At 42.4% G+C, this 24,409-nt stretch overlaps 1 protein-coding gene across 1 annotated transcript; it reads left to right on the plus strand.

The window, feature by feature from the left end:
* The first annotated feature begins 240 nt into the window (after positions 1 to 240).
* LOC143850190 (uncharacterized) lies at positions 241 to 3,665 on the plus strand. Its single transcript, XM_077359458.1, has 2 exons — positions 241 to 3,333; positions 3,446 to 3,665. The coding sequence occupies exons 1-2, from the start codon at positions 241 to 243 to the stop codon at positions 3,452 to 3,454; spliced, it is 3,102 nt and encodes a 1,033-aa protein (XP_077215573.1). The 3' UTR covers positions 3,455 to 3,665.
* Positions 3,666 to 24,409: the final 20,744 nt, after the last annotated feature.

A 24,409-nucleotide genomic window follows, 5' to 3' on the forward strand; every position in this document is an offset into this window, starting at 1 on the left:
ATCTTTATTTGCTCAGAATGTCTTATTTCACTCATCATTCATTTAATCTAATATGTTAATTTCCATTCAGGATTCTGAAAGAGAGCAACCATCGCTCCATCAAAAGAAAACCAGTCCAAACCTACCTGGTCTAGATCTTCCTCTGTTTCTAGACTTGTCCGTCATTTTGACTCACCTATATCATCCAGAGAATCTTTATCCCCTACCTTTGAGTTATCAAACTCATCTGAGTCTGACCAAATGACTGATATAACTGATCCCATGATGGTCATTCAAGAAATGTTGAGAAACATGTCTCGAGATATCTCGGGATTGAAAGAAGAAATGGCCGTGCTGAAATCTCAGAATACTGACAAGACCTCTACTTCTAGAGCGCCTGTCATCCAGCCTACTCCTTCTGCATTTCCTGCTCCCAATAGACCTCACGTGCCTGCTGAGGAGATTGACCTTGACGAGGGCCAATATGCTGAAGAGTATTGTGCTCCGCAGACAAATAGGGAGAATGAGTTATTCAATATGTGTCAGAAGATGGCCAAGGACATTGAAAACATGAAGTTCCAGGGGCCGAAAAGATTCGACATTTCTGAGTACTTTGAGACTCCTACTGTTACTTTGCCGCCGAAGTTCAAAGCACCAGATTATGATAGATATGATGGCACTGGGTGCCCCAGAAACCATGTCAGATGGTTCATAACCCTCTCTCAGCAGCACGGGTTGAGCCGTGAACAAATGGCTCAGCTATTTCCCATGTCTCTCATAGGAATAGCTAAGAAGTGGTTTCTGAGGTTAAAGCCTGAAGAAACCAGATCTTTGGACGATATATCGAACCTGTTTGTTGAGCAGTTTTCAATGGAAGAAGGGATCGAGATAACAAAGAGAGACCTGAAACAGCTAAAGCAAGGTCCTCAGGAAACTTTCACGTTGTTTATCAGGCGCTGGAGGCGCAAGTCTGCACAATTGAGTCAGAGGATGCCAGAAGAAGATCAGATCAAGTTAGTGATCAAAAGCCTGTCTCCGCAGTACTTTCATTTCATCGCACCCCAGCATTATCCCAGTTTTGATCATTTGATAAAAACTGGCACCCAGACAGAGGACGCTATAGCCAAAGGGCTTAGAGCGAAGGCATTGTCCGATGTGCGGGAAGGCAAGAGGCCTATGGCCCCACCGAAAGAGGTTCATGCAGTGAACTATTTCAAGCCAACATTCAGACCAGAGGTCAAAGCTGTTGCTGAGGTGGCTAGACCAGTAAGGAAAAATGTTTTCAGGCAATTCGATCCCCTCCCTTACCCTTTACCAATGATATTGAAAAAGCTGGTAAGAGATAAAAAGATAAAACTTCCGGATCTGAAACCTGTGCCAAATCCATTACCACCATACTGGAGGTTGGATCAACATTGCGAATATCACAGGAATTCAGGTCATCTGACTGAAAATTGCCTCGCCTTGAAGCATGCCATTCAAAATCTGATTGATAAGGATGAGCTCTCAATTAAAGGGCCGAATATTACTCAGAATCCCCTCCCGAATCATCGTTCTGCTCCTCCTCCTACAGCTAATGCCATTTTTTGTGATGAGCCCATCCTTGATCCCTCTGCCCTTATATGTGCTATCATGACAGATAACACCTATGTTTTAGAGTTTGATGAAGAAGAACTTCAAGATGTGAAAGGGAAGCAGCCCTATGTTTTGTCATTCAGTGACATAGAGATTGCGGAGTCCTCTTCATCTCAATCGTATCTTCCTCATAATGATGACATGGGGAAAGGAAAGAAGGCTGCATACGTTTTAGAGATGGATGACTTTGAGCAAGAAGACGTCAGAATTCCTTATGTCTTAAATATGGATGACGATGAATTGTTACTGTTAGATGATCAGTGTGACGAGATGCGTCACATGACCCGAGGAGGGCGAGTCTTTAAACCTCCTGAGTTGAGTGCTGACAATCCGGCTGAGATAGCAAGGGCTGCTGATGGCCAGAGGCAGAATCGGCTTGTGGTGAATGAAGAAGATGATAATCTTCTGAAACAGTTGAAGAAAACCCAAGCAAACATCTCTGTTTGGGGTCTTTTGATGTCATCTTCGAAACACCGAAAAGTGGTGTTGAAAGAGTTGAACTCTGCCCAGGTGTCTGTTGAGATAACTCCTGACGAGCTTGTCAGTGTAGTTTCCGTGGCTAAAGCAGCGAAGACTCTTTCGTTCGCAGACAGTGATTTGCCCCCAGAGGGGAAGGACCATACGAAGCCGCTACGAATTACTGTCGTTTGTAATAAGAAGAAAGTGCCCGAAGTCCTTATTGATAATGGGTCTGCACTGAATGTATGCCCTCTTAGTACAGCGACTACTCTTGGTTTCGGACCTGAGAGCTTTGTTCCTTCTGACCAGGGTATTCTGGCTTATGATGGGACCAGAAGAGATGTGATCGGGACTCTAGTCACAGAGGTATTGATAGGAGGAGAAGAATTTGATATTGAATTCCAAGTGTTAGATATTAAAGCCTCCTTTTTGTTGCTCTTGGGGCGTCCTTGGTTACATAAAGTTGGAGCTGTCCCATCCACCTTGCATCAAAAATTGAAATTCATTTTGAACCATAAGGTGGTCACTGTTAAAGGAGACCCGGATTTGGAAGTGGGTCAAATTTCGCAGGAATTGACCCTGGGAAAAGAAGGAGATATTAGTTTGACTGGTTTCTCCTTAGAAGTTGCGACTATAACCATTAAAGAAGCGATGAATGAAGAAATCTTTTTCCTAAGTAGTACCAATTCGAACGTCGTCAGAATGATCCGTCTACAAGGTTATATCCCAGGGGCAGGACTTGGCAGATACCATCAGGGTATGACTGAGTGGCCAGTGTTCAAGACCTTTAATGGTTTATTTGGACTTGGGTATGAACCAACCAGGGCAGAGATCAAAGAAATGAAACGATATATGATGAAATGGGCAGAGTGTCGCCGCAGAGGTGTAGACTTGCCGATGGGACCGTTTGATCTGACTATGAATGGGAGGTTCCGCAAAGAAGGATCTGATATCCCATTCTGTGGCTTTGCTGAAGCATGGAAAGATGAATCTACTGGGCAGTGGCTGCCAGGCTTTGAGATCTTCTTTGACTTAAAACTTGATGATGAGCTGATGAGTCTACAGGGCGCAAGAGCTGAAACAGATACTGAAACAGATTGGGCAGATACAGTAGGGCCAGATGCACTGAACTCCCTTTTTCATGAGAGGTCACAGACTGTGGCCGTGATCAGCAAGAGCCCGCTTGTACTGAATCCTACTCACCTTATCACCCCGGCTGATGGACCTTTGACTAATTGGACCTCTCAGGTCCTACCTCAGGTTACTTTTCAGTCCTGTCTTTCTCCTTCAAAAGAGTCAGTTGTTTATAAGTATGTGTCATTCTCTGAGTCTAATTCAGGGTCTTCCGTTTCTAATGATTCTTTTAATGCAGGTACTTTAGAGGTCAAGTCTATTTCTGAAGTCGGTGATGAGTCCATTTCACCTAGTGAAGTCGAGTTGGAGGCTGTTTCTGCTGATGAGCCTGGCGTTTCTTCTTTACATTTGTTTGAATCGGTTGATACTGATGTCAACCTATCATTTGAGTCTGTAAATACATTTCATGAGTCCATTGTAAAGCCTGATGTGGGCCATTCGCAATTGGATGTATTCAATTCTACTTTCAATGAAATAAAGGAGTTTTCTTCTGTGTATATTCCTGTCTCTGTTTCATCTACTGAATCTGCTTTAAAATCTGATAATAATAATGATAATCAAGACTCCCCCTCTGATGAGGATGCCGACGAAACTTCCCCTGAAATCAAACACATGATTCAACAGGAGGAAAGTCGCCGAGCAAAACCACTAGAAGAGGAAATTGAAATCGTGAATATTGGTGATGAAACCTTAATTCGAGAAATAAGGATTGGCAAAACTTTATCTCTTGAGGAGCGCAAAGAATTAATCTCTTTACTTAAAGAGTTCAAGGAGGTTTTTGCTTGGTCTTATGATGACATGCCGGGATTGAGTGAGGAGATTGTTCAGCACAAATTACCCTTGATCCCTGGCATTAATCCAAAGAAGCAAAAACTCCGAAAACTCAAAACTGAATGGGAGTTGAAAGTTTATGAAGAAGTCAAGAAGCTCCTAGAGGTGAAATTCATCCAAGTGGTTGAATACCCTGAATGGCTCGCTAATGTAGTACCAGTGCCCAAGAAGGATGGGAAGGTTCGAATGTGTGTTGATTTTCGAGACCTGAACAAAGCAAGTCCAAAAGATGATTTCCCATTGCCGAACATTGATCTTCTAGTAGATAATACTGCTGGACATGCCTTGTTATCATTTATGGATGGGTTCTCGGGATACAACCAGATCAAGATGGCACCCGAAGACATGATGAAAACAGCGTTTATCACTCAGTGGGGTACTTACTGCTACAAAGTAATGCCGTTTGGTTTAAAGAATGCTGGTGCGACTTATCAGAGGGCTGCAACCACTCTTCTTCATGATATGATTCACAAAGAAGTCGAAGTCTATGTAGATGATATGATCGTTAAAGCAAAGACTAGACCAGAGCATACAGTTGCCTTGAGAAAGTTCTTTGAGAGAATCAAGAAATATCAGCTTCGCCTGAATCCAAACAAGTGTGTATTTGGAGTTACATCAGGAAAACTCCTTGGATTTATGGTCAGTGAAAGAGGAATTGAGGTGGATCCTCAAAAGATCAAGGCAATCCAAGAAATGGAGCCACCAAAAACAGAAAAGCAAATCAGAGGTTTTCTTGGAAAAGTTCAATACTTGAGAAGGTTGATATCTCATTTAACTATGACATGTGAACCAATTTTCAAACTTTTAAAGAAGAGCTCTTCGAAGAAGTGGAATGATGAATGCCAGGAAGCATTTGAAAAAGTTAAACAATGTTTATCTTTGCCTCCTGTCTTATCACCTGTCATTCATGGCCAACCCTTGTTGATGTATTTGTCAATTACAAACACTGCAATGGGTTGTATGCTTGCTCAGCGAGATGCAGGGTCTAAGCGGGAAAAGCCTATTTATTATATCAGTAAGAAGATGCTAGAATATGAGTTAAAGTATACTGTTTTGGAAAAAACTTGTCTAGCATTAGTTTGGGCTACCCAAAGGCTTCGCCACTATCTGTTATCAAACAAGGTATTTTTATTGTCACGGATGGATCCGTTGAAGTACTTGTTTGAAAAACCCGCCCTTACAGGAAGAACTGCAAGGTGGTTATTGTTATTGTCTGAGTTTGACATCACTTATATCACTCAGAAGTCCATCAAAGGACGGGTCATAGCTGAGCAATTGGCTGATGCTCCTGTTGAGGAGAGTACTTTTCTGAAGGCTGAGTTTCCTGATGAAGAGATCATGGATATTGAAGAAGAAACTCCGAGTACCAGATGGTCGATGTATTTTGACGGAGCAGTCAATAACCGAGGTCAAGGAGTGGGTGCTGTTCTGATATCTCCAAAGAAAGAGTATATCCCTATATCCATCAAACTGCAGTTTGAGTGCACGAACAACATGGCAGAATATGAAGCTTGTATTGCAGGGCTTGAGGCAGCTTTAGCTCTTCAAATTCAAGACATAGATGTGTTTGGGGACTCAATGCTCATTATTTGTCAGATCAATGGGAAATGGAAAACTCGAGAGGATAAATTGATTCCTTATAATACATATTTGGAATTTCTGGTTAAAAAATTTAAGAATATCATTTTTACTCATTTGTCAAGAACCAGGAACCACTTTGCTGATGCTTTGGCTACTTTGGCTTCGATGCTTGACATCTCTGCAACTATGGAGGTTCAACCCTTAGCTGTGAGATTACAGTGGGCTCCGGCACATGTGAATGCAATTGAGATATCAGCTAGGTGTCCAGATGGGAAGCCGTGGTTTATTGACATCAAGAACCTTATTTCTGGTAAAGGGCATCCTCCTGAAGCTTCGAGCAAAGAGAGGAAGACTCTTCAAAGATTAGCTGCCAACTTCATCATTTGTGGTGAAGAGCTATACCGGCGATCTTTTGATGGTATACAACTCCTGTGTGTGGATGAGGACAAAGCTGCAGAGCTTATTGAGCAGACCCATGAAGGAGTCTGTGGCCCTCATATGAATGGAAAGATGTTATCTAGAAAGATTTTGAGACTTGGTTTTTATTGGCCCACAATGGAAGCAGACTGCTTTGCTTTTGTGAAGAAATGTCACAAGTGCCAGGTCTATGCAAATCTCATTCATATTCCTCCTTCGGAGTTGCATTCTTTGTCTTCGCCATGGCCATTCTCAGTATGGGGAATAGACATAATTGGGAAGATTTATCCGAAGTCCTCGAGCGGGCATGAGTACATTTTGGTAGCTATCGACTACTTTACGAAGTGGATTGAGGCTGCATCCTATGCTTCGATAACTTCGAACACAGTTGCGAAGTTCATTCGTGCGAATATTATTTGTAGATACGGAGTACCTCACGAGTTGATTTCAGATAATGGGTCACATTTCAAAAAGGAGGTTTTACAGCTGTGTGAAGAGTTCAAGATCAGACATCATAAGTCGTCTCCTTACAGACCTCAAACAAATGGGGCTGTAGAGGCAGCGAATAAGAATATCAAAGTCATTATCAGTAAGATGACTGAGACTTATAAAGACTGGTCAAACAAACTTCCATATGCTTTGTGGGCTTATCGGACATCGATCAGATCTTCGACAGGTATGACTCCGTATTCTTTGGTGTACGGAATGGAAGCGGTTTTGCCGGTTGAGCTGAGAATTCCCTCTTTGAGAGTGATGATAGAGGCTAGCTTACCAGAGTCTGAGTGGGCAAGAGCCAGACATGATGAGCTGCAGATGATAGATGAGAAGAGGCTGAGAGCTTTATATCACATTCAGGGATATCAAAGGCGGATTGAAAGAGCTTTCAACAAGAAAGTTCGCGTCCGAGATTTGAAGCCTGGGGATCTTGTTTTGAAGTCCAATAGGGCACCAATATTTGACCCGAGAGGTAAATTCAGGCCAAACTGGTCTGGTCCTTACATCATTGATGAAGTCCTGCCTGGAAAAGCCGTAAGACTCCTCAATGAAAATGGAGAAAAATTAAATGAACCTACAAACCTGGATCAGCTAAAAAAATATTACGCCTGATACACCAGGAGGCCATTTTTGATCGATTTGAGCTTTGAGCCAACAACCTATATGTTTAAAACCATTTGCAAACCCTTTGGGCCAATAAAAAATATATTTCCTTTCTTTGACAAACTCAAAACCAGGGGCATCTTTTATGACTTGTGTCATAAAAGATATTGAACCTGAACTACGTTATGACCTGATCCCTTTTTAAGGGTACGTAGGTAGCCTGAGTAATTCAGGTTCGGTCACATCTTTCGTAACATTTTGAAAAAGAAAAGAAATCCTTGAAATCCCAAATGGGCGAACTACGCAGACCTGATTCCCATTTTCTTCAGGGATACATAGGCAGTCTGGAAGGTCCAGATTCGGTTAAAATACATTTAAACACACCAATGTTTACCCTGCTTGAACCTAAACCTACTTGAAAGTCCTTTTGGTGTATTTTAGGCCTAGGTTTGTAGAGAAACAGAAAAAAAAATGATGGAGTCTTAGACCCGCTAGACTGAAAACCCGTAAGGGCGGTCTAGGCAAAAGTTAGGGTCATTCCCCGCTAAGCTGAAAACCCGAAAGGGCGGCTTAGGCAAAAATTAGGGTGCAAAGCCTGCTGGATGGAAAATCTGCGAGGGCAGACAGTCCAGGCAAAAATTAAGGCATATGGTCCGCTGAATCGAAAACCTAAAAAGGCGATTTGGTCATGGCAGTAACTTCATACAGAAATGACAATTTCCCAGAGCCAGCTAGACTTTCTTTAGCATTACTTCAATGTCTGAGTAAGCGCCAGCAAGGTTTTCTTTAATACTTTTGAGTTAGAGAGATTGAGACTAAGCAATCCAAAAGGATAATAACCATAACTGAAATATCGAAAAGAGGGATGAAACGCCTTTAAACGTGATATTCAAAGGATTCTAAGAGTGGTTGACTTTTACCATTTTAAAACATTTATCATTCTAAGAAGCAGATTCAGTCTTGCTTAGTATAAAAGTCAAATGTTTGTCAGAGTCCTCGTCTTATTACTTGTCGAAGTCTTTCTTTTGTAGAGTCGAGTTCAAACTTTGAGGTCTTTTTAGTCAAAGTTCTCCCAAAGCTGAGGTGATAAAAAAAACCTCAGAAAAACAGAGAATTCATGGCTCCTGTGGATAATGTGAAACCGAGCAAAGTTCAGAAAATGACAGACTCTTAAAATCCTTTGCGATATCAGCAGATGGCAGAAATGAAGAGAATTTTGAGCAGAACAAATTTCTTGTACCTTGTGAAAAGCCTTGTAAATTCAAGTGTTCATGAGAAGAATCTTTTGTAAATCCCAAGTGTTTGATAATGAAAAGCCTTTGGCCTGTTTTTCTTGTGTTGCTCTATAATGAATCTTGTTATGGAAATAATCATACTAGGGGCATCTTTTATAACTTACGTCATAAAAGATGTTAAGCAAGCGATGATGCTTGAGATGGATATTTTCATCAGATAACGACTAGAGAAGTTTGAGCATGCTTGTTTGAGTAAAGCTCCTCATTCCAGTTGTTCTCCTTTGGAGTCAGGTCTTTTGGAAATTCTTTATCCCAGCGGAATCTAGAATTCATTCTAGCAATCTTTAGATCTCCGTTGAATGTTTTTCACTTTTGAAAAAGAGTTGGTACCCGAGAATTTCTTCAAGTTACTTGAGCCTGATCTTTAACCAGGATCATGTATGTTTTAGTCACTCTTTGTGTGAAGTGATCGGTTCATCAATGAAATCTATAAGAGTCAATCTTTTGCTTCATTTGTTTTGAGATTTTTTTTTTTATAAGGTAGAAAGTTACCAGGGTCTGTATCTTATGGCCTGGTCCTTTTCTTTCATCAATTGGAAAGTTTATAATGTCTTTTCCTTCAATCATCTATTGTTTTGAGTTTTTAATAAGATTAGAATTTGAATGCTCCGTGTTTCACGGTCTTGATTTTCATTTAGCGCTTTGAGAAGTTTCCAATAAGTTGGAAATTATCGGAGTTTGTGCTGCGCGGTTTGGTCTTTTTCTTTAGTTTTTAAAATGAGACTCTTTGAATGTTTGGTTTTATAATCGTTTTGGTGAATTTTTTTTCATACAATGAAAAAAAAAAAAAAAAAAAACTCTTTGAGTGTTTGGTTTTGTATCTGTATGGAGCTGGTTTATGCGGCACCATAAAATCAAGGTTGATCCGTAATGTGCCGCTACCTAACTGGTTAGGAGTCAGGCATATCTGCGAAGAGGTTCATATGGATTTGGTTTTTGCAGAATCATATGAATCTAGATTTACATAGAGCTGGTTTATGTGGTACCATATAAATCTTGGGTGACTCGCTACCTTGAAAGAGAGGAGTCAGAGTTACCTTGATAGCTAAACAGATGGATTTTCAGTAATGGTCTGTATAGTTATCACCCTGGTTTTAAACTCTTTGAGTGTTTGGTTTTATGTTTATCATCGTTTATTTGGAAAAATTGTATGGAACTGGTTTATGCAGCATCTCGTTTATTTAAAAAAAAAATTGCGTGAAGCTGGTTTATGCAGCACCGCGTTTTTTGGAAAAGAAGTCTTTGAATGTTTTGGTTTCATACTATCTGTGAGAGGTTCATATGGATCTGGTTTGTGCAGAATCATACAAATTTGGATTTCTATGGAGCTGGTTTATGCGGCACCATATAAAACAAAATCTCTTTGAGTATTTGTGATTTCAAAAATGAAAAGTGTTTGTGTTTTGTGATTGTTGAGTTGAGTCATGAGCGTTTGAGAGAGACTATTTCTTTGAAATGTCTTGATTACCATTTTTTTTAGAGGATAGTGAGAGATCACTTTCCTATTTGTTTATGATCTTTGAGTCTTGTAGTGCCCTTTTGTGGATACCATCTTTGAACCGAAAACTCTAAAATTGCTTTCTTTTGTTTTCGGGTCGATCAAAATGTGTTGTCTGTTCGACTTTGGCATTTGCGTGAAAAGCACACTCTGCCAAAGAGGGGCATCTGTAGACACCCCATTTTGACCGAACCCTGAACCTTCCAATTTCGTGCAAAATCTTATCAAATCAACTAGGTAGGTTCCCAAATTTCACCCTAAGCTAGATTAGAGTCCTACCGAGGTCCCTGCAAAATTTCGTCGAAATCCGAGCACGTTTGCCTAGCGAACGAACCAAGAGAAGACCGTAGTGTAAACCAGAAAGGGGGGTGAGTTTATCATGAGAGGGGGGCGAATTTATTCTGAGACGGTGTAATCCAAATCAGAAAAGACATGATTTGTCCGTGCGCTTATCAAAAATTCCGCCAAATGTGCGCCCATTAACTAGAAGTGCCAATATCAACTTCCCCTTTTGCCTATAAATACCAAACTAACTCTCTCATTTTTTTTTAATCAAGATTTCTTAGCTTAATTTTAGAGAGAGAAAAGAGAGAGAAAATAGATCTGTAAATCGAAACCCTTTTTTTTTTTTACCTTTTCCGATCATCTTCTTCGTTGGATCTTTCCAGATTTCGGTTATCCTTCGATCATTTACTTGTATTCTTCATCTTTCTCAACTTAGAAACTCTAGATCCTTGCTATTCTCTTCAAATCTCAGTTAAAATCTCTCTTCTTAGGCTTCAAATCCTAACCTCTTCATTTTTTCTCTGATCTTCTTCTCCTTTTGTCTCCGGCCAAAACTCCGACAATATTCCGGCTGTTTGCCACAAGATCCGCAAATTAGTCGGATTCTGACCTAGCTCAAGCTAATACGAGTCTCTTCTCTCTATTCCTACTGATCTTACGATTAGAAATCTCAGATCTATTTTGTGGAAACCCTAACCTTGAGCTTCAAAATTCAGATATGATCTTTCTATTCTAGATCTTTACTTCTAAATAGCTGATTCTAGCCTTAGATCTTCAAATTTAGAGTTTCGTTTGTGAGATCTGTAGGTTTGACTGAAAATTAATGAGTAAGATGAGATCGGCTTCAAGATTTTCTCCGCAAGAATCAACAGGTCAATTTTCAGATTAGGCAAAATTTGTGGAAATCAGAGGTATAAACTTCAAATTCAGATATATTGTGTTCGAATTGGAGGCCTTCAATAGCACATCAGGTATTTATTCATTTTTTTTAGTCCTCTGTTTCATTGTATGATGTATAAATATCTGTTAGATGATAGAATTTATGCTTCTCTGAATATGTAATATTTTGTTGTTTAAGATGAATAGTGCAATAAAATGACTTGTATGCAAGGTTAATGTGTTGTTTGATTGGAGTAATATTTGCTAGGTAGAAAATAATTTTGCTAGGATTGAAGGTTTATATGTGTTTTTTTTTTTTTTAGTTATTTGATTCAAAGATGATAACGCCTGTTTTATATGTAACTGTTCTAAACAGCGACATTAAAGCCGTTGATAAAAATTAGAATGAAAAATTGAAATTGAGGCGTATATCTGATTGTTCAAATGATGAAGCTAGTGATTGCAGCCCTTTAATAATGTATGCTTATGACATTTTTTTTATTTTTTTTTTTTTTTTAATTTTTTTTATTTTTTGGGAAAGTAATACAAAAGTATTCTTGTGATAGTCCAGATGTTTAGATTGTAGAATTTATTTTTATGCATTCTTTCTTGTTGATTTTGAAATATACGAAAAGAAAATGATAATCATTTGTTTTGCTAAGAAAGGACAAAAGAGGTGTTTATTACTAAAAAGAGTTTTGATGTTCTATTGCTAATAGGACTCAATTTTTATAAGAATGTGTAGATGTGTGTCTATCAAATCTGTAAGTTGTGAGTATAAGTTTGTGGCTGTCTGTGAGTATATATATCTGTGAAATGTGTTTGTGAGTGTGGTTGTGAGAGTGTTTGTGAGTGTGTTTGTGGTTGAATGTGTATGTGTGTGTGTGTGTGTGTGTGTGAGAGAGAGAGAGAGAGAGAGAGAGAGAGAGAAAGAGAGAGAGTGTATGACAGTATACATATGTATGTGTCTGTGTGTGGGTGTTTGTGAGTTTGTGAGTTTATATGTGTGTGTATATGCATATGGCTGTGTGTATGTGTGCATGTATATGAGAGTGAGTATATGTGCATGTGGCTGTGTGTGTGGATGTGAGGGTGTGTGTCTTTGTGTGTATATGTATATGCGTGTGTAGTTTATTCATTTGTAGTTCAGTCCTTGTTTGTACAACATGAATTCATAGTTCAGCACAATTTTACACATTTCAATCCATGCTTTGGTCCTAATTATTCTTGTACAAACCAGTCTATGGTTATACTCTTTGTTCTGGCAGCAATTCTTTCCAAATTCATATTGAGGGCATATATGTAAGAAAGCATTTATAGTTCTAAGCATTTACTTTTTCACAAAATTTTGATAAAGGAATTTAGATTTTCATGAGAGTTTTGTTCATAAGTATTGCAACATGAAGACTTAAAAATGAAATGGCTTATTTGCAACTGTCAGGATGTGAGGTAGAAGGCGTTTACACATTAGTAAATGGAGTTCAAGTCATTGGGCATGATATTTTCTTTTCACCTTCAGGTGTAATAATTAGAATAGGAATGTCTTAGCATTATAGTCACAAAAGTAGGCTAAGATAGCATAAGGAAAAGGTATACATGATTGAGGTTTATGCTCGCAAGATAGATAAAGGTAGAAAAGTATATGAATTTTCAGTTAGCTTAATCATTTAATGTTAAAATCGATTTATTAAACTTAAAGTGTGGCTTTAGGCCTTTTCCACTTAATTATCAGCACATCCATTCTGCTATTGAAATTTGATGTGAGTTATTGTGTTTTTTTGATTTCGTCTGCAGATATTTATTAATAATATTGATTATGTAATAAATAATAGAACTACTCACTCAATATTTGACCATAGAAGTTTGAACTAATAGATGAGTGTTTGAGATTTGCATTTGAATTCGGTATAATTGCTCTAATAGGATGGTGTTTATTTTATATTATATTTCTCAGAAATGTGATTCTATCATTGAAGGTTATACTCCAAAGTAGTTCAATACATGTCTTAAATTAGATCTCTTTAATGGTTGTAGTTTTAGTAAAAGCCTAAGGAAACGTTATTAAGATAACTGTTAAGATTATTCAAATGAATTAGAACTTCTCAAGATATAGATGTTATACTGTCATATGTGAATAGAGGTATCAAATTCATTTAGAAGGAGCTGATCTATGTGTATTTTGTCAAAATCAGTTATGAGAATATTAGCTGATGGTTGTTGTCTTCCCTTATTAAAATTCTGTAATTAGTCTAGCTTGATGTTATATGTAAATCATTGATTTTATCTAGTTTGAAATCACGATCACATTAACAAGGTCATATGGTTTTTATAGTATATTAAGCTCTGCAGGTGAATTACTGTGTTTGTGTTTTGACATAAATCCAGCCCATGATTTGGCACCTATTTCAGCACAGATTTCACTCATTTTAGCATTTGTTTCAGCACAAATTTCACTCACTTTAGCACTTGTTTCAGCACAGATTTCACTCACTTTAGCACTCGTTTCGGCACAGATTTCACTCACTTTAACCCCTCGTTCCAACACAGATTCAGCCCCACTTCAGCCCCTATTTAAGCACAGTTTTTCACCCACCAATTCTTACCCAGTTCAACCCATGAAATCTGTCCCAATTCCTGCACAGATTTGGTTCGCAAAATCTGAAAGGTTCTGTACCCAAAATCTGCTCCCCTATTTTGGATTAAAACTAGCCCCTGTTTCAACATAGATTTAACCCCATTTCATGCCCAATTTTCACACAGAATCTGTTCACATTTCATGCACAGTTTTCGCACAGAATCTGTCTACATTTCATGCATAGTTTTCGCACAGAATCTGTCCACATTTCATGCCCAATTTTTGCACAGAATCTGTCCATATTTCCAACCCCAGTTTCGCATAAAATTCTGTCTTTATATTTAGCCCTGTTTAGCATGAAATTCTGTCCATATGTTTAGCCATGTACTGTACGGATTTAATCCTCAAATCTGCCCAGTTTTTGCACAAATCATTATGGTAATTTTGATATGCAAAGTCATTGAAATAAGTCTATTGTTTGGTCGTTGGATAAAATTATTTGATTTTTCCAGGTTCTATGAACTTATGTTTTTAACTTGGTACTTGTTTACTATAATTACTTGGTTGTGTAACTTACACTTTGAGTTTATTTTTTTTTTAGTCTTTAGTCATAGGTGTTGAACTGTTATGGGCGTCCAAGTGAGATGTAAATGGTTTTCTTTTGGGCATTGTCGTTTAGTACTGGATTGTTGTGGATATCTAAAATATGATTTGTATGAGAACATGTGAGTGTTGAAATATGATTCATTCAAAGAATCATATTGGTGTTCTCATATGGGTATTAAGTCCTCACTACTTTTAATATGGCAACCCTTGCTTTCTTTTGATATTGGCATTAAACTTGGCTGTATGTTCTATCATTATTTGGTTGCTTAGGATTTTTAGAATTTTTATTAACTTATTTTAGCAGCCATTCAAAGATAAAATGATTAGCTGAAATAGTATATAATGTAATGTGGTTGTGCTATTGTCATTTAATTATTCTTATTTATGATTTTCTTAATCCAGTTAACATTTTTTTTTTCTTTTTCTTTTCTTCAATTTATATGTTTTCCATTTCACTCGAAATATTTCAGCAATATTAGAACTATTAAGTTGAAGAAGAGTTTTCTATGATCCCTTAGCATCATTAGAACCCATTCATACACACTTTAGCATTTTATAATGTGGCCCTCACTTATATATTTTTGACTCATTCGTATAGATATTATATCTTGAATTTCAGATTGTGTTGCAAGGAATTTTGAGTTTAAGGCACCTCAATCCTGAATCCATAAGGTTTTGGTATTAGAAGAGCTAATCAGAAATACTCTGTATTCGGAATTTTCAATATAGTACTATTGTACACCTAAATGGTATGAGGAATATTTTCGTATTGTACACAGTTGTGGAGAGTATATTTGCATAGACATGTCTTGTCATGTGTATGATTTTAGGTTGTTCATTCTTATCAGTTATTGTATAGGAAATGATGTCAACTTGACCTTGCTTAAACATAGATATTGCTTAACTTCAACTGGTTACAATTCATTAGGGGGTTTGTAAATTTCCATTTGTTATCAGATTGATGGGATACAACTCATTAAATGATTTTCATAAAAAAAAGAAATTTTAAATCTGTCCATCCAGAAAATTATATCGTGCCTGCCCCTTAAGCACTTCTTGTTTGAATTTCTATAGTGTTGTCAAGTAAGCTTGGAATTTGGCAAATGATTTTATTGAAAATTTTAGGCTTGTTTAGCTAGAAACTTTCATTTATAACCACCCACTGAATGATCTTCATCATAGTTTTTCATTGTGGCTGAGTGGTTTTGAGCCTACCAATGATTTTTATTCGGAACCTTAAGTTTACTCATTTGGGTGTTAATATCATGTGTTTACTTATTAAAGGTCTTATGGCCTTGATACTATATTTTGATGGAGTTTAGTATTTTTTTTTTCTTTCTTTCTTCTGAAAGAATGAATTGTTAACATGTTACACTTTTATTAATTGTTTTAATCTGCTTATTCAAATGTTCAAACTTGTGTCTATTGAATGTAGTTATGCATATTCTTGCTCAAGTTTCTCTTAAGCCATTGAATTCCTTGCTTTTATTTTGTGAAAACATTATAGACTATAACCCATAGAATTAAATTACCATTTTATTTTGTTATGAATTATCGTTTCTAAGTATCATAATAGTTTGGAATAGGAATTTAAAAGGAAAAGAATATGAGAGTTCAATATTTGAATTTGAAGGTCTAGTACTTGTTACAAGTTTATTTGGCTATTTGAGTTATCATTTTATGGGTAATTTAGAGGCGTTGAAGGTGCTAGCCCAAGCCCATCCTTAGGGGACTTGCTCAGTCCAAGTAGAAATCCCCTCCATTTGTATATAGAAGACTTTCTTAGTCTCATTAGCACCCTTGTTTATCTCTTTTGTGTTTTCAGTCATATTTTGACTCAGTTGCACCTTCTCTTAGAGTTTTAGAGAGTCTTTGACTCATTTGCCCTCCTTTAAAGTGTCTTTGATATACTTGTAACCTCCTTTAGTGTTGTTTGGTTTAGAGGTTTATGCTTAGAGACTAGCTTAGTCTTGTTCGAGTTTGACCTGTTCGGGATCCTTATCCTTTCTCTTTTATTTTTCAGCTACTGGTTTGTTGGTTTAGTTCAAGTGTCTTTGACATTAGTTTGCTTGTTCGGGGTTTCCCCGTAGCTTTAGGGTTTTGCCCTAGTTTGTTGCTTTGTATGTTCTCTTTAGGTCTTTGACCAAAAGAGTGAAAACATTTTAAAAATCTAAAAAAAAAAAAAACACTTGAATACTTTGAAATTTAAAACAAAAACATTAGAAATTTGAAACCCAAAAACAATTGAATATTTTAAAATTCAAAAAAACATTGAAATATCTTAAAATTAAAAAACAGTTGAAAAATATAAAAAAATCTTAAGTCATTTTGAAATACTTTTGAGCTTTATGAGCGTAGTAGGAGAGTTCGAGTCGAACTACGTTGGCTTGATCCTCTTCCACGAGGTACGTAGTGCAGCTTGAGATTCTTATCTCAAGTCCAGCCTAACTTTGTAAATAAATCTTTTAACCCTTTTAAAAAATATATATATAAATCTTCCAAAATATTATTTTTTCGAAAAGATCTTCCTCTAGAGTTAGGATTTTGTCCTAGATAGAGGGTTTTAGAGTTAGGAGTTTGTCTTTTGTTGTGTGCTTGTTGTGTGTTTGTGTTAGAGTTAGGAGTTTGTCCTAGCTAGGAGCGCCTCCGTCCGGTCAGTTGGCGATTCACATCGCCGACTGATGACTAGGTCTAAGATGCGTTAGTGATCCCATTGTTTTCCTTAGGACGCACTGCCTAGTTACACATAGGTTGTAGGAACCACCTGCATTAGCTTAGGGCTAACCTGCATTTAGCTATGGCATATAGGGTGTCCTAAAATCCACAATTCACTGGAAGTTAAATAATCGTACAAGAAACTTTAATAACTAGTCCGGTCTTTTAGATCGAGTCTAGGATAGAGGTCTAGGTGTCTTAGGCATCCTAGCTTAGAATATGCGCGAAGAACTACGTTGCCTTGATTCTCGTGGAGGCGGGGATACGTAGGCTTCTTTGGATGAATACCAGACCATCCGAGGACTCGGGCTAATAATTTAGAGTCTTAGGATTTGTTGTGTAGTCATCGTATGTTTTGATGTGTTTTCTTACTTTCTTGTACTGATCCTGTACCTTTAGCTATAGTTTGCATGTGTTTGCACATCAGAACTTAGACACCTTTTAGGCATGTCACTCATAACCTAGCTATGCTTAGGTGACATATTTTTCATTTCATTTTATGTATGTTTATTTCTTTATCCTCAGGAAATGCATGCTTAGGTAGACGATTCCTGAAGGTTGTTCCTATTTCATATGATTTTCGCCCGAAACTCTTCGAAGTTAATAATAAATGGCGTAAGAGACCAAGTGCTTGCACTCGGACGAATTGGGGGTGCTCTCAGACCTTCTCCATTCGTAATCAGGCACGAACCCATATATATTTCTGGTTATCCATGGTATACAGAGCATATTTTTGTTTAAAGGATCCATGGCCGTATACCGTGGATGGCGACTCTGAGTTTGTTTAGGTACGTTTCGAATCCGGACTTGTTCCCGAATCGAGAGGTATCTCTTTTATATCGCCACTCGTGCTATGCTATGAAGGTGGCAACCGTTTTGAGAGTTCCTTGGTAGAGCTCTCCTTTCACGTGGATGATCCTAAGAGGCCGCTGGAGGCTCGTCCCCCACCTCTCTCCTGGATCGAGGTCCACACCCCCCGCGAAGGAAGAAGCGAGCGATTGGCCTCGCAGATAGAGGTCGGGGCGCCAGGGGAGCGCAGTCCGACTCGCTCGGACCGTTCAGACCCTACCCCGACCCCAAGGGAGATGCGGGCCCTTTTCCAAGAAATGACTGCTGTAATTGCGCAGTTCAGGAATCTGGCCACCGCACTCCAGCAGCACCCAGCCGAAGCCTCTCAGCCCGCCCAGGGGAGGGGAAGCTCCCGCAGAGAGCACACGCCTCCGCCCCGGGAGCAGACTCGCCACTCCACAAGATGAGATCACCTCTCCCGGGACAAGCATGTGCGCCCCGAGCCTCGCCTACATCACCGGTCGCGATCTCCCTCCGTACAAAGGCATGGCAGCAAGAGAGACGCCACGCACGGAGAGGGATCGCGGCACCGGCGAAGGAGTCCGGCCAGTCAGTCCGGATCGGCTATGAGCCCGCCAGCAAGGAGAGAGAGGCCCGTCCACCGGGCTGAGGAAAGAGAGGACCCGGTGTTGCGAAGGATCCAGCAGATCGACCACCAGATCGAAGAGCTCGCCAGAGAGCAGGGCCGACCTGCCTCCCGGATCTTCACAAGCGCTCAACCATTTTCGGACAGAGTGCTCAGCGCAGAGGCCCCTGCGGGCTGGAAGATGCCGCAGATTCCGCAGTATGACGGGACCACCGACCCTGTGGACCACCTGGAGACTTTCAGGACCACAATGCTCCTCCACGGGGCGTCGGATGGATTCCTTTGCCGGGCATTCCCCACCACGTTGACCGGAGCAGCGCGGGACTGGTACTCGCGGCTTAAGCCCAGGTCAGTGGACAATTTTGATGATTTTGGGGATGACCTGGCCCGCCATTTCATGAGCAGCAGGAGACCCAGGAAGACGACCGCTTCGCTGATGGCCCTCATTCAGGGAGATGATGAGGCCTTGAAAGTGTTCGTTGGTCGCTTTAACAGGGAGGCTCTTCAGGTTCCCAACCTGGATCCCTCCGCGGCCACGAACGCCCTTCTGGCCGGCGTCCGATCAACTGACTTCAGGCGAGCAGTGGCCCGGCGCAACCCGCAGTCCCTCGCAGACCTAATGGCCGGGGCGGAGGAGTACATCTCGGTGGAGGAAACTCTCGCCGCCCTGGACTCTGCTAGCAAGAGAAGGCCCGAGGAGAAGAACCCTACCAAGCAGCGTAGGGATGATAAGTCTCAGAAGAAGGAGAGAAGCCCTTCCCGCAAGGAGAGAAGCCCTTCTCAAAAGGGGAAAAGCCCCCAAGCGAGAGAGCATTACACGCGGCTGACCGCGTCCAGAGCACAGATCCTGGCAGCCATTCGGGAAGAGGACTTCATCCGGTGGCCGGAGAGGCAGACATCGTCCACAAAAAGAAACATGTCCCAGTACTGCAGGTTCCACAAGGACCACGGCCACGACACCAACGCGTGCCTTCATCTGAAGGAGGAGATCGAGCAGTTGATCAGCCGAGGGTACCTCGGGAGGTACTTGAAAAATGATGACAACAAAAGAGAACGCAAGGAGAAGCCGAAGCCCAGAGGCAGAAGCCCCCGGGGCGCTCAACCTCTAGGCGACCGCATTCAAGCTCCGGCCCCGGCCAGCCCCCCTCCTCAGGTACCTCAACCTCATGGTGTTATTGGTACCATTTCAGGAGGGCCGACCGCAGGAGGAACCTCTTCATCAGCCCGCAGGACTTATGCCCGGCAGGTCAACGCCGTCCATACCTGCAGCAAGAAGGCCAGGCTAGAGAACGAGATATCCTTTTCAGATGCAGATCTCGACGGCCTGATCCTCCCGCATGATGATGCCCTGGTCATCACCATGCTGGTGGCGAACTGGGAAATGAAGAAGATCTTGGTCGACAACGGGAGCTCCGCAGACATCCTCTATTATCACGCCTTCGAGCGGATGCTGATCGGAACCGATCGTCTAAAGCCGGCCAACTCTGATCTGTTCGGGTTCTCCGGAGAAGTTGTCAAAGTTAAAGGGCAGATCGAGCTTCCAGTTCTTATCGGGGAGCAGCCCTGCCAGTCCGTCGCCATGGTGAACTTCTTGGTGGTAAGGGCCAAGTCGGCCTACAATGCTATCTTGGGCCACCCTGGCCAGAATCTCCTCCGAGCCGTTCCCTCCGCCTACCATCAGAAGATGAAGTTCAGTACACCAGGGGGTGTAGGAGAAGTCAGAGGGGACCAGCCCCAGTCAAGGCAGTACTATGCAGCGGCACTGAAAGGGAAGAATGCGTCAGAGTCTCTGCCGATCGAGCTGTTTGATCTAAGGGACGAAGCCCAGATCACAGTAAACGAGCCGGCTGGGGACGTTATATCTATCCCGTTGTATAGCGGCGACGACCAGAGGGTTGTTCAGATCGGCTCTGCCCTGCCAGAAGCCGCGCAGCAGGATCTTGCTCAGTTCCTCAGAGCCAATGCAGATGTCTTTGCCTGGGCTCCTTCAGACATGCCCGGCATCGACCCTGCAATCAGCACCCATGAGCTCGGGGTTGATCAGACCTGCAAGCCCGTGAAGCAGAAGAGGAGGCACTTTGCACCAGAAAGGCGAAGGGCCATCAGAGAAGAGGTGGAAAGGCTTCTGAAGGCCGACTTCATCCGCGAGATCCAGTATTCGGACTGGCTCGCGAATGTTGTGATGGTGAAGAAGTCTAATGGGAAGTGGAGGACGTGCATAGATTTTACAGACCTGAATAAGGCCTGCCCGAAGGACAGCTACCCGCTCCCAAAGATTGATCAGCTCATCGACGCTACTGCAGGTCACGAGCTGCTAAGCTTCATGGACGCCTTCTCAGGATATAATCAGATCAGAATGCATGAGTCCGACATTCCGAAAACGTCCTTTGTAACCGATCAGGGGACTTATTGCTATCGAGTTATGCCTTTTGGACTGAAGAACGCAGGAGCCACCTACCAGCGGCTCGTCAACAGGTTGTTCAAAGAGCAGATCGGCCGCAATATGGAAGTGTATGTGGACGATATGCTGGTCAAGAGTAGAGCTGCCTGCAATCATGTTGCCGACCTCGAAGAAGCGTTTCAAGTCTTGAGGGAGCACAACATGAAGCTCAATCCGACCAAGTGTACGTTCGGCGTCGGAGCAGGCAAGTTTCTGGGCTTCATGGTAAGCCAGAGAGGGATAGAGGCAAATCCTGAGAAAATCAAGGCGGTGATGGAGCTGACTCCGCCCAGAACTATCAGAGAAGTACAGCGCCTGACCAGATTAGTAGCTGCCCTGGGACGGTTCATCTCTAAGTCCGCAGAAAGATGTCTTCCCTTCTTCAACGCAGTCAAGGGTATAAAAACCGCGCCCTGGACTCCGGAGTGCCAAGCGGCATTTGAAGAGCTGAAACAGTACTTGTCCTCTCCACCGTTGCTGTCGAAGCCAGAACCAGGAGAAGAGCTGATTCTGTATCTCTCAGCGGGACCTTTAGCAGTTGCAGCAGTACTGATCAGAGAGGAGTACCACCAGCAAAAGTCGATCTACTATGTCAGTAAGGTCCTCCATGATGCAGAGACAAGATATCAGCGGGTCGAGAAGCTCGTATACGCCCTCGTTATGGCGGCCAGAAAATTAAGGCCGTATTTCCAGGCGCATACGATCAAAGTCCTGACAGGACAGCCTCTGAGGCAGATCCTTCACCGTCCAGACACTTCAGGTCGACTTGTGAAGTGGGCCGTGGAGCTCAGCGAGTTTGACATCAAATATCTGCCCAGGCTAGCAATCAAAGCTCAGGTTCTTGCAGATTTCATAGCTGAATGTACCATTCCAAATTCAGACCCCGGGTCAGAAGCAGCGCTTCCTTCAGAAGCAGAACCGGTTATATCCGAGCAGCAGATCGAAGCCGAAGCGGTTCCGCTTCCCGGGCTCGAGGGTGCAGCTCCTCCGACCAGTCCGCTTCCATGTTCTGAAGAGCTGCTCTGGGAGGTATATGTTGACGGGTCTTCAAATAAAAGTGGCAGCGGTGCCGGGCTAGTTCTCACAGGACCAGATGATTTCGTCCTGAATTATGCCTTGAGGTTTGGATTCCATGCGTCAAACAATGAGGCAGAATACGAAGCGCTCATCGCCGGAATGAACCTCGCCACTCAGGCCCACGCTCAGAAACTGAAGGCGTACTGCGATTCGCAGTTAGTCGTATGTCAGATCCAAGGAGTATATGAGGCCCGTGAAGAGCGAATGATAAAATATCTGCAAAGGGTCCGTGTCCTGGCCGGCAAGTTCGGAAGTTTTGAGGTCATCAGAGTCCCCCGGACTGAAAATACAAAGGCTGATGTGCTCTCAAAGCTAGCGGCATCAGGCTACACCGCTCTCAAAGAAATCCGTATGGAGTTCCTAAAGACCTCCAGTATTGATGACCAGCCCGTCGTAGTAATGCAGATCGACGACGAGCCGTGCTGGATGGATGAGATCATTAGATATCTGCGCAGCGGAGAACTCCCCGGGGAGAAAAAAGAGGCCCGTAAATTCGTACAGCGGGCAGCAAGGTTTTCATTTGACGGCGAGACTCTGTACAAGAGATCTTACACCCTCCCGTACTTGAAGTGTCTCCGGCCAACCGATGCCCTGTATGCCCTGCGAGAGACCCATGAAGGGATTTGCGGAGAACATCTTGGGGGCAAGGCCCTTGCCATCAAAGTCCTTCTAAGAGGCCTGTACTGGCCTACATTGAGACAAGATGCACTGAGCCTTGTGAAGAAGTGCGAGAAGTGTCAGAAATTTTCTCCCGCCGTTCACCAGCCTGCCGTGCCAATGGCTCCGATCATCAGCCCTCTCCCTTTTGCTCTCTGTGGAATGGACATCTTAGGTCCTTTTCCGCCGTCCTCCGGAGGCCGCGAGTTCGTCGTTGTCGCCATCGACTACTTTACGAAGTGGGTAGAAGCTGAACCCCTGGCCAAGATCACCGAGCAGAACGTCCAGAACTTTTTCTGGAAATCAGTGGTGTGCAGATTCGGGATACCCCGGGTCCTCATAACGGACAATGGCAAACAGTTCGACTCGAGGAACTTCAGAAAGTTTTGTGCAGATCTGAAGATTGAGCAAAGGTTCACTTCCGTGGCATACCCTCAGACGAATGGGCAGACCGAAGTGACGAACAGGACTCTGCTGCAGGGGATAAAGAAGAGACTGGATGATAAGGCCGGACGCTGGGCTGACGAGCTGTACCATGTGCTCTGGGCGTATCGGACTACCCCACGCACTGCAACGGGTGAGTCGCCTTTCAATCTCTCCTTCGGAACAGAGGTTGTGATCCCGGTTGACATCGGCATTCCTTCCCCAAGAATTATTCACTTCAATGAACAGCTTAATGGGGACGGGCTCCGTGTCAACCTCGACTTGCTTGAAGAAGTCCGTGAGGAGTCACAGATCAGGGCCACAGCGTATAAACAAAAGGTGTCTAGATACCATGACACGAAGATCCGACCAAGGGAGTTCCGCACAGGCGATCTAGTTTTGAGGAAAGCGGCCGTCTCCCAGCCAAGAAGGGTGGGCAAACTCTCCCCGACTTGGGAAGGGCCGTACCGAGTCAAAGAGGTCATCCGTCCAGGAAGCTACCGCCTAGATACACTTGACGAGCAGCTGCTGCCGCACGCCTGGAATTCCAGAAATCTTCGAATATACTATCAATAGTCTTTTCCTTTGCCTTTGAAGGCCTGTAAAGAATCTCTATAATTAAATTTCAAAGAGAAATAAAGTGGAGTTGTCTCTGAACTGTGTCCCCCACTTTCGAGTCACTAGTATATGCCAGCTCCCCCCTAAAAAGACTCCAAGTGTTTGCAGACTTAGCTCTCATTCTAAGTGTTTGCAGACGTAGAGAATAGCAGTGGAGCACTCCGGCGCGTCCAATTTGGTGTGGAGATCAGTTCCGACCACATGGACCCGCCCTAGTGGAAACCTCCTCAAAGACCTGCCCGGCCTGGCCGTCCATAGCCGAAGCCGGACAGGATATGGCGCAATCGCTAAACGCCAAAAGACCTGCCCTGCCTAGCCGTCAACAGCCTTAGCCGGACAGGATATGGCGCAATCTCCAGGCGCCAAAAAGACTCTAAGTGTTTGCAGACTTAGCTCTCATTCTAAGTGTTTGCAGACTTAGAGAACAGCAGTGGAGCACTCCGGCGCGTCCAATTTGGTGTGGAGATCAGTTCCGACCACATGGACCCGCCCTAGTGGAAACTTCCTCAAAGACCTGCCCGGCCTGGCCGTCCATAGCCGAAGCCGGACAGGATATGGCGCAATCGCTAAACGCCAAAAGACCTACCCGGCCTGGCCGTCCATAGCCGAAGCCGGACAGGATATGGTGCAATCGCCAGGCGCCAAAAAGACTCTAAGTGTTTGCAGACTTAGCTCTCATTCTAAGTGTTTGCAGACTTAGAGAACAGCAGTGGAGCACTCCGGCGCGTCCAATTTGGTGCGGAGATCAGTTCCGACCACATGGACCCGCCCT

This window comes from Tasmannia lanceolata, unplaced genomic scaffold (assembly GCF_043159265.1).
Source record: "Tasmannia lanceolata isolate RefF3 unplaced genomic scaffold, GAP_Taslan_0.1 ptg000018l, whole genome shotgun sequence".
Classification (NCBI taxonomy): Eukaryota; Viridiplantae; Streptophyta; class Magnoliopsida; order Canellales; family Winteraceae; genus Tasmannia; species Tasmannia lanceolata.

What these genes read in the sequence shown, in the direction of transcription:
- LOC143850190 (XM_077359458.1), top strand. Translation starts at nt 241, where the DNA reads ATGACTGATATAACTGATCCCATGATGGTCATTCAAGAAATGTTGAGA.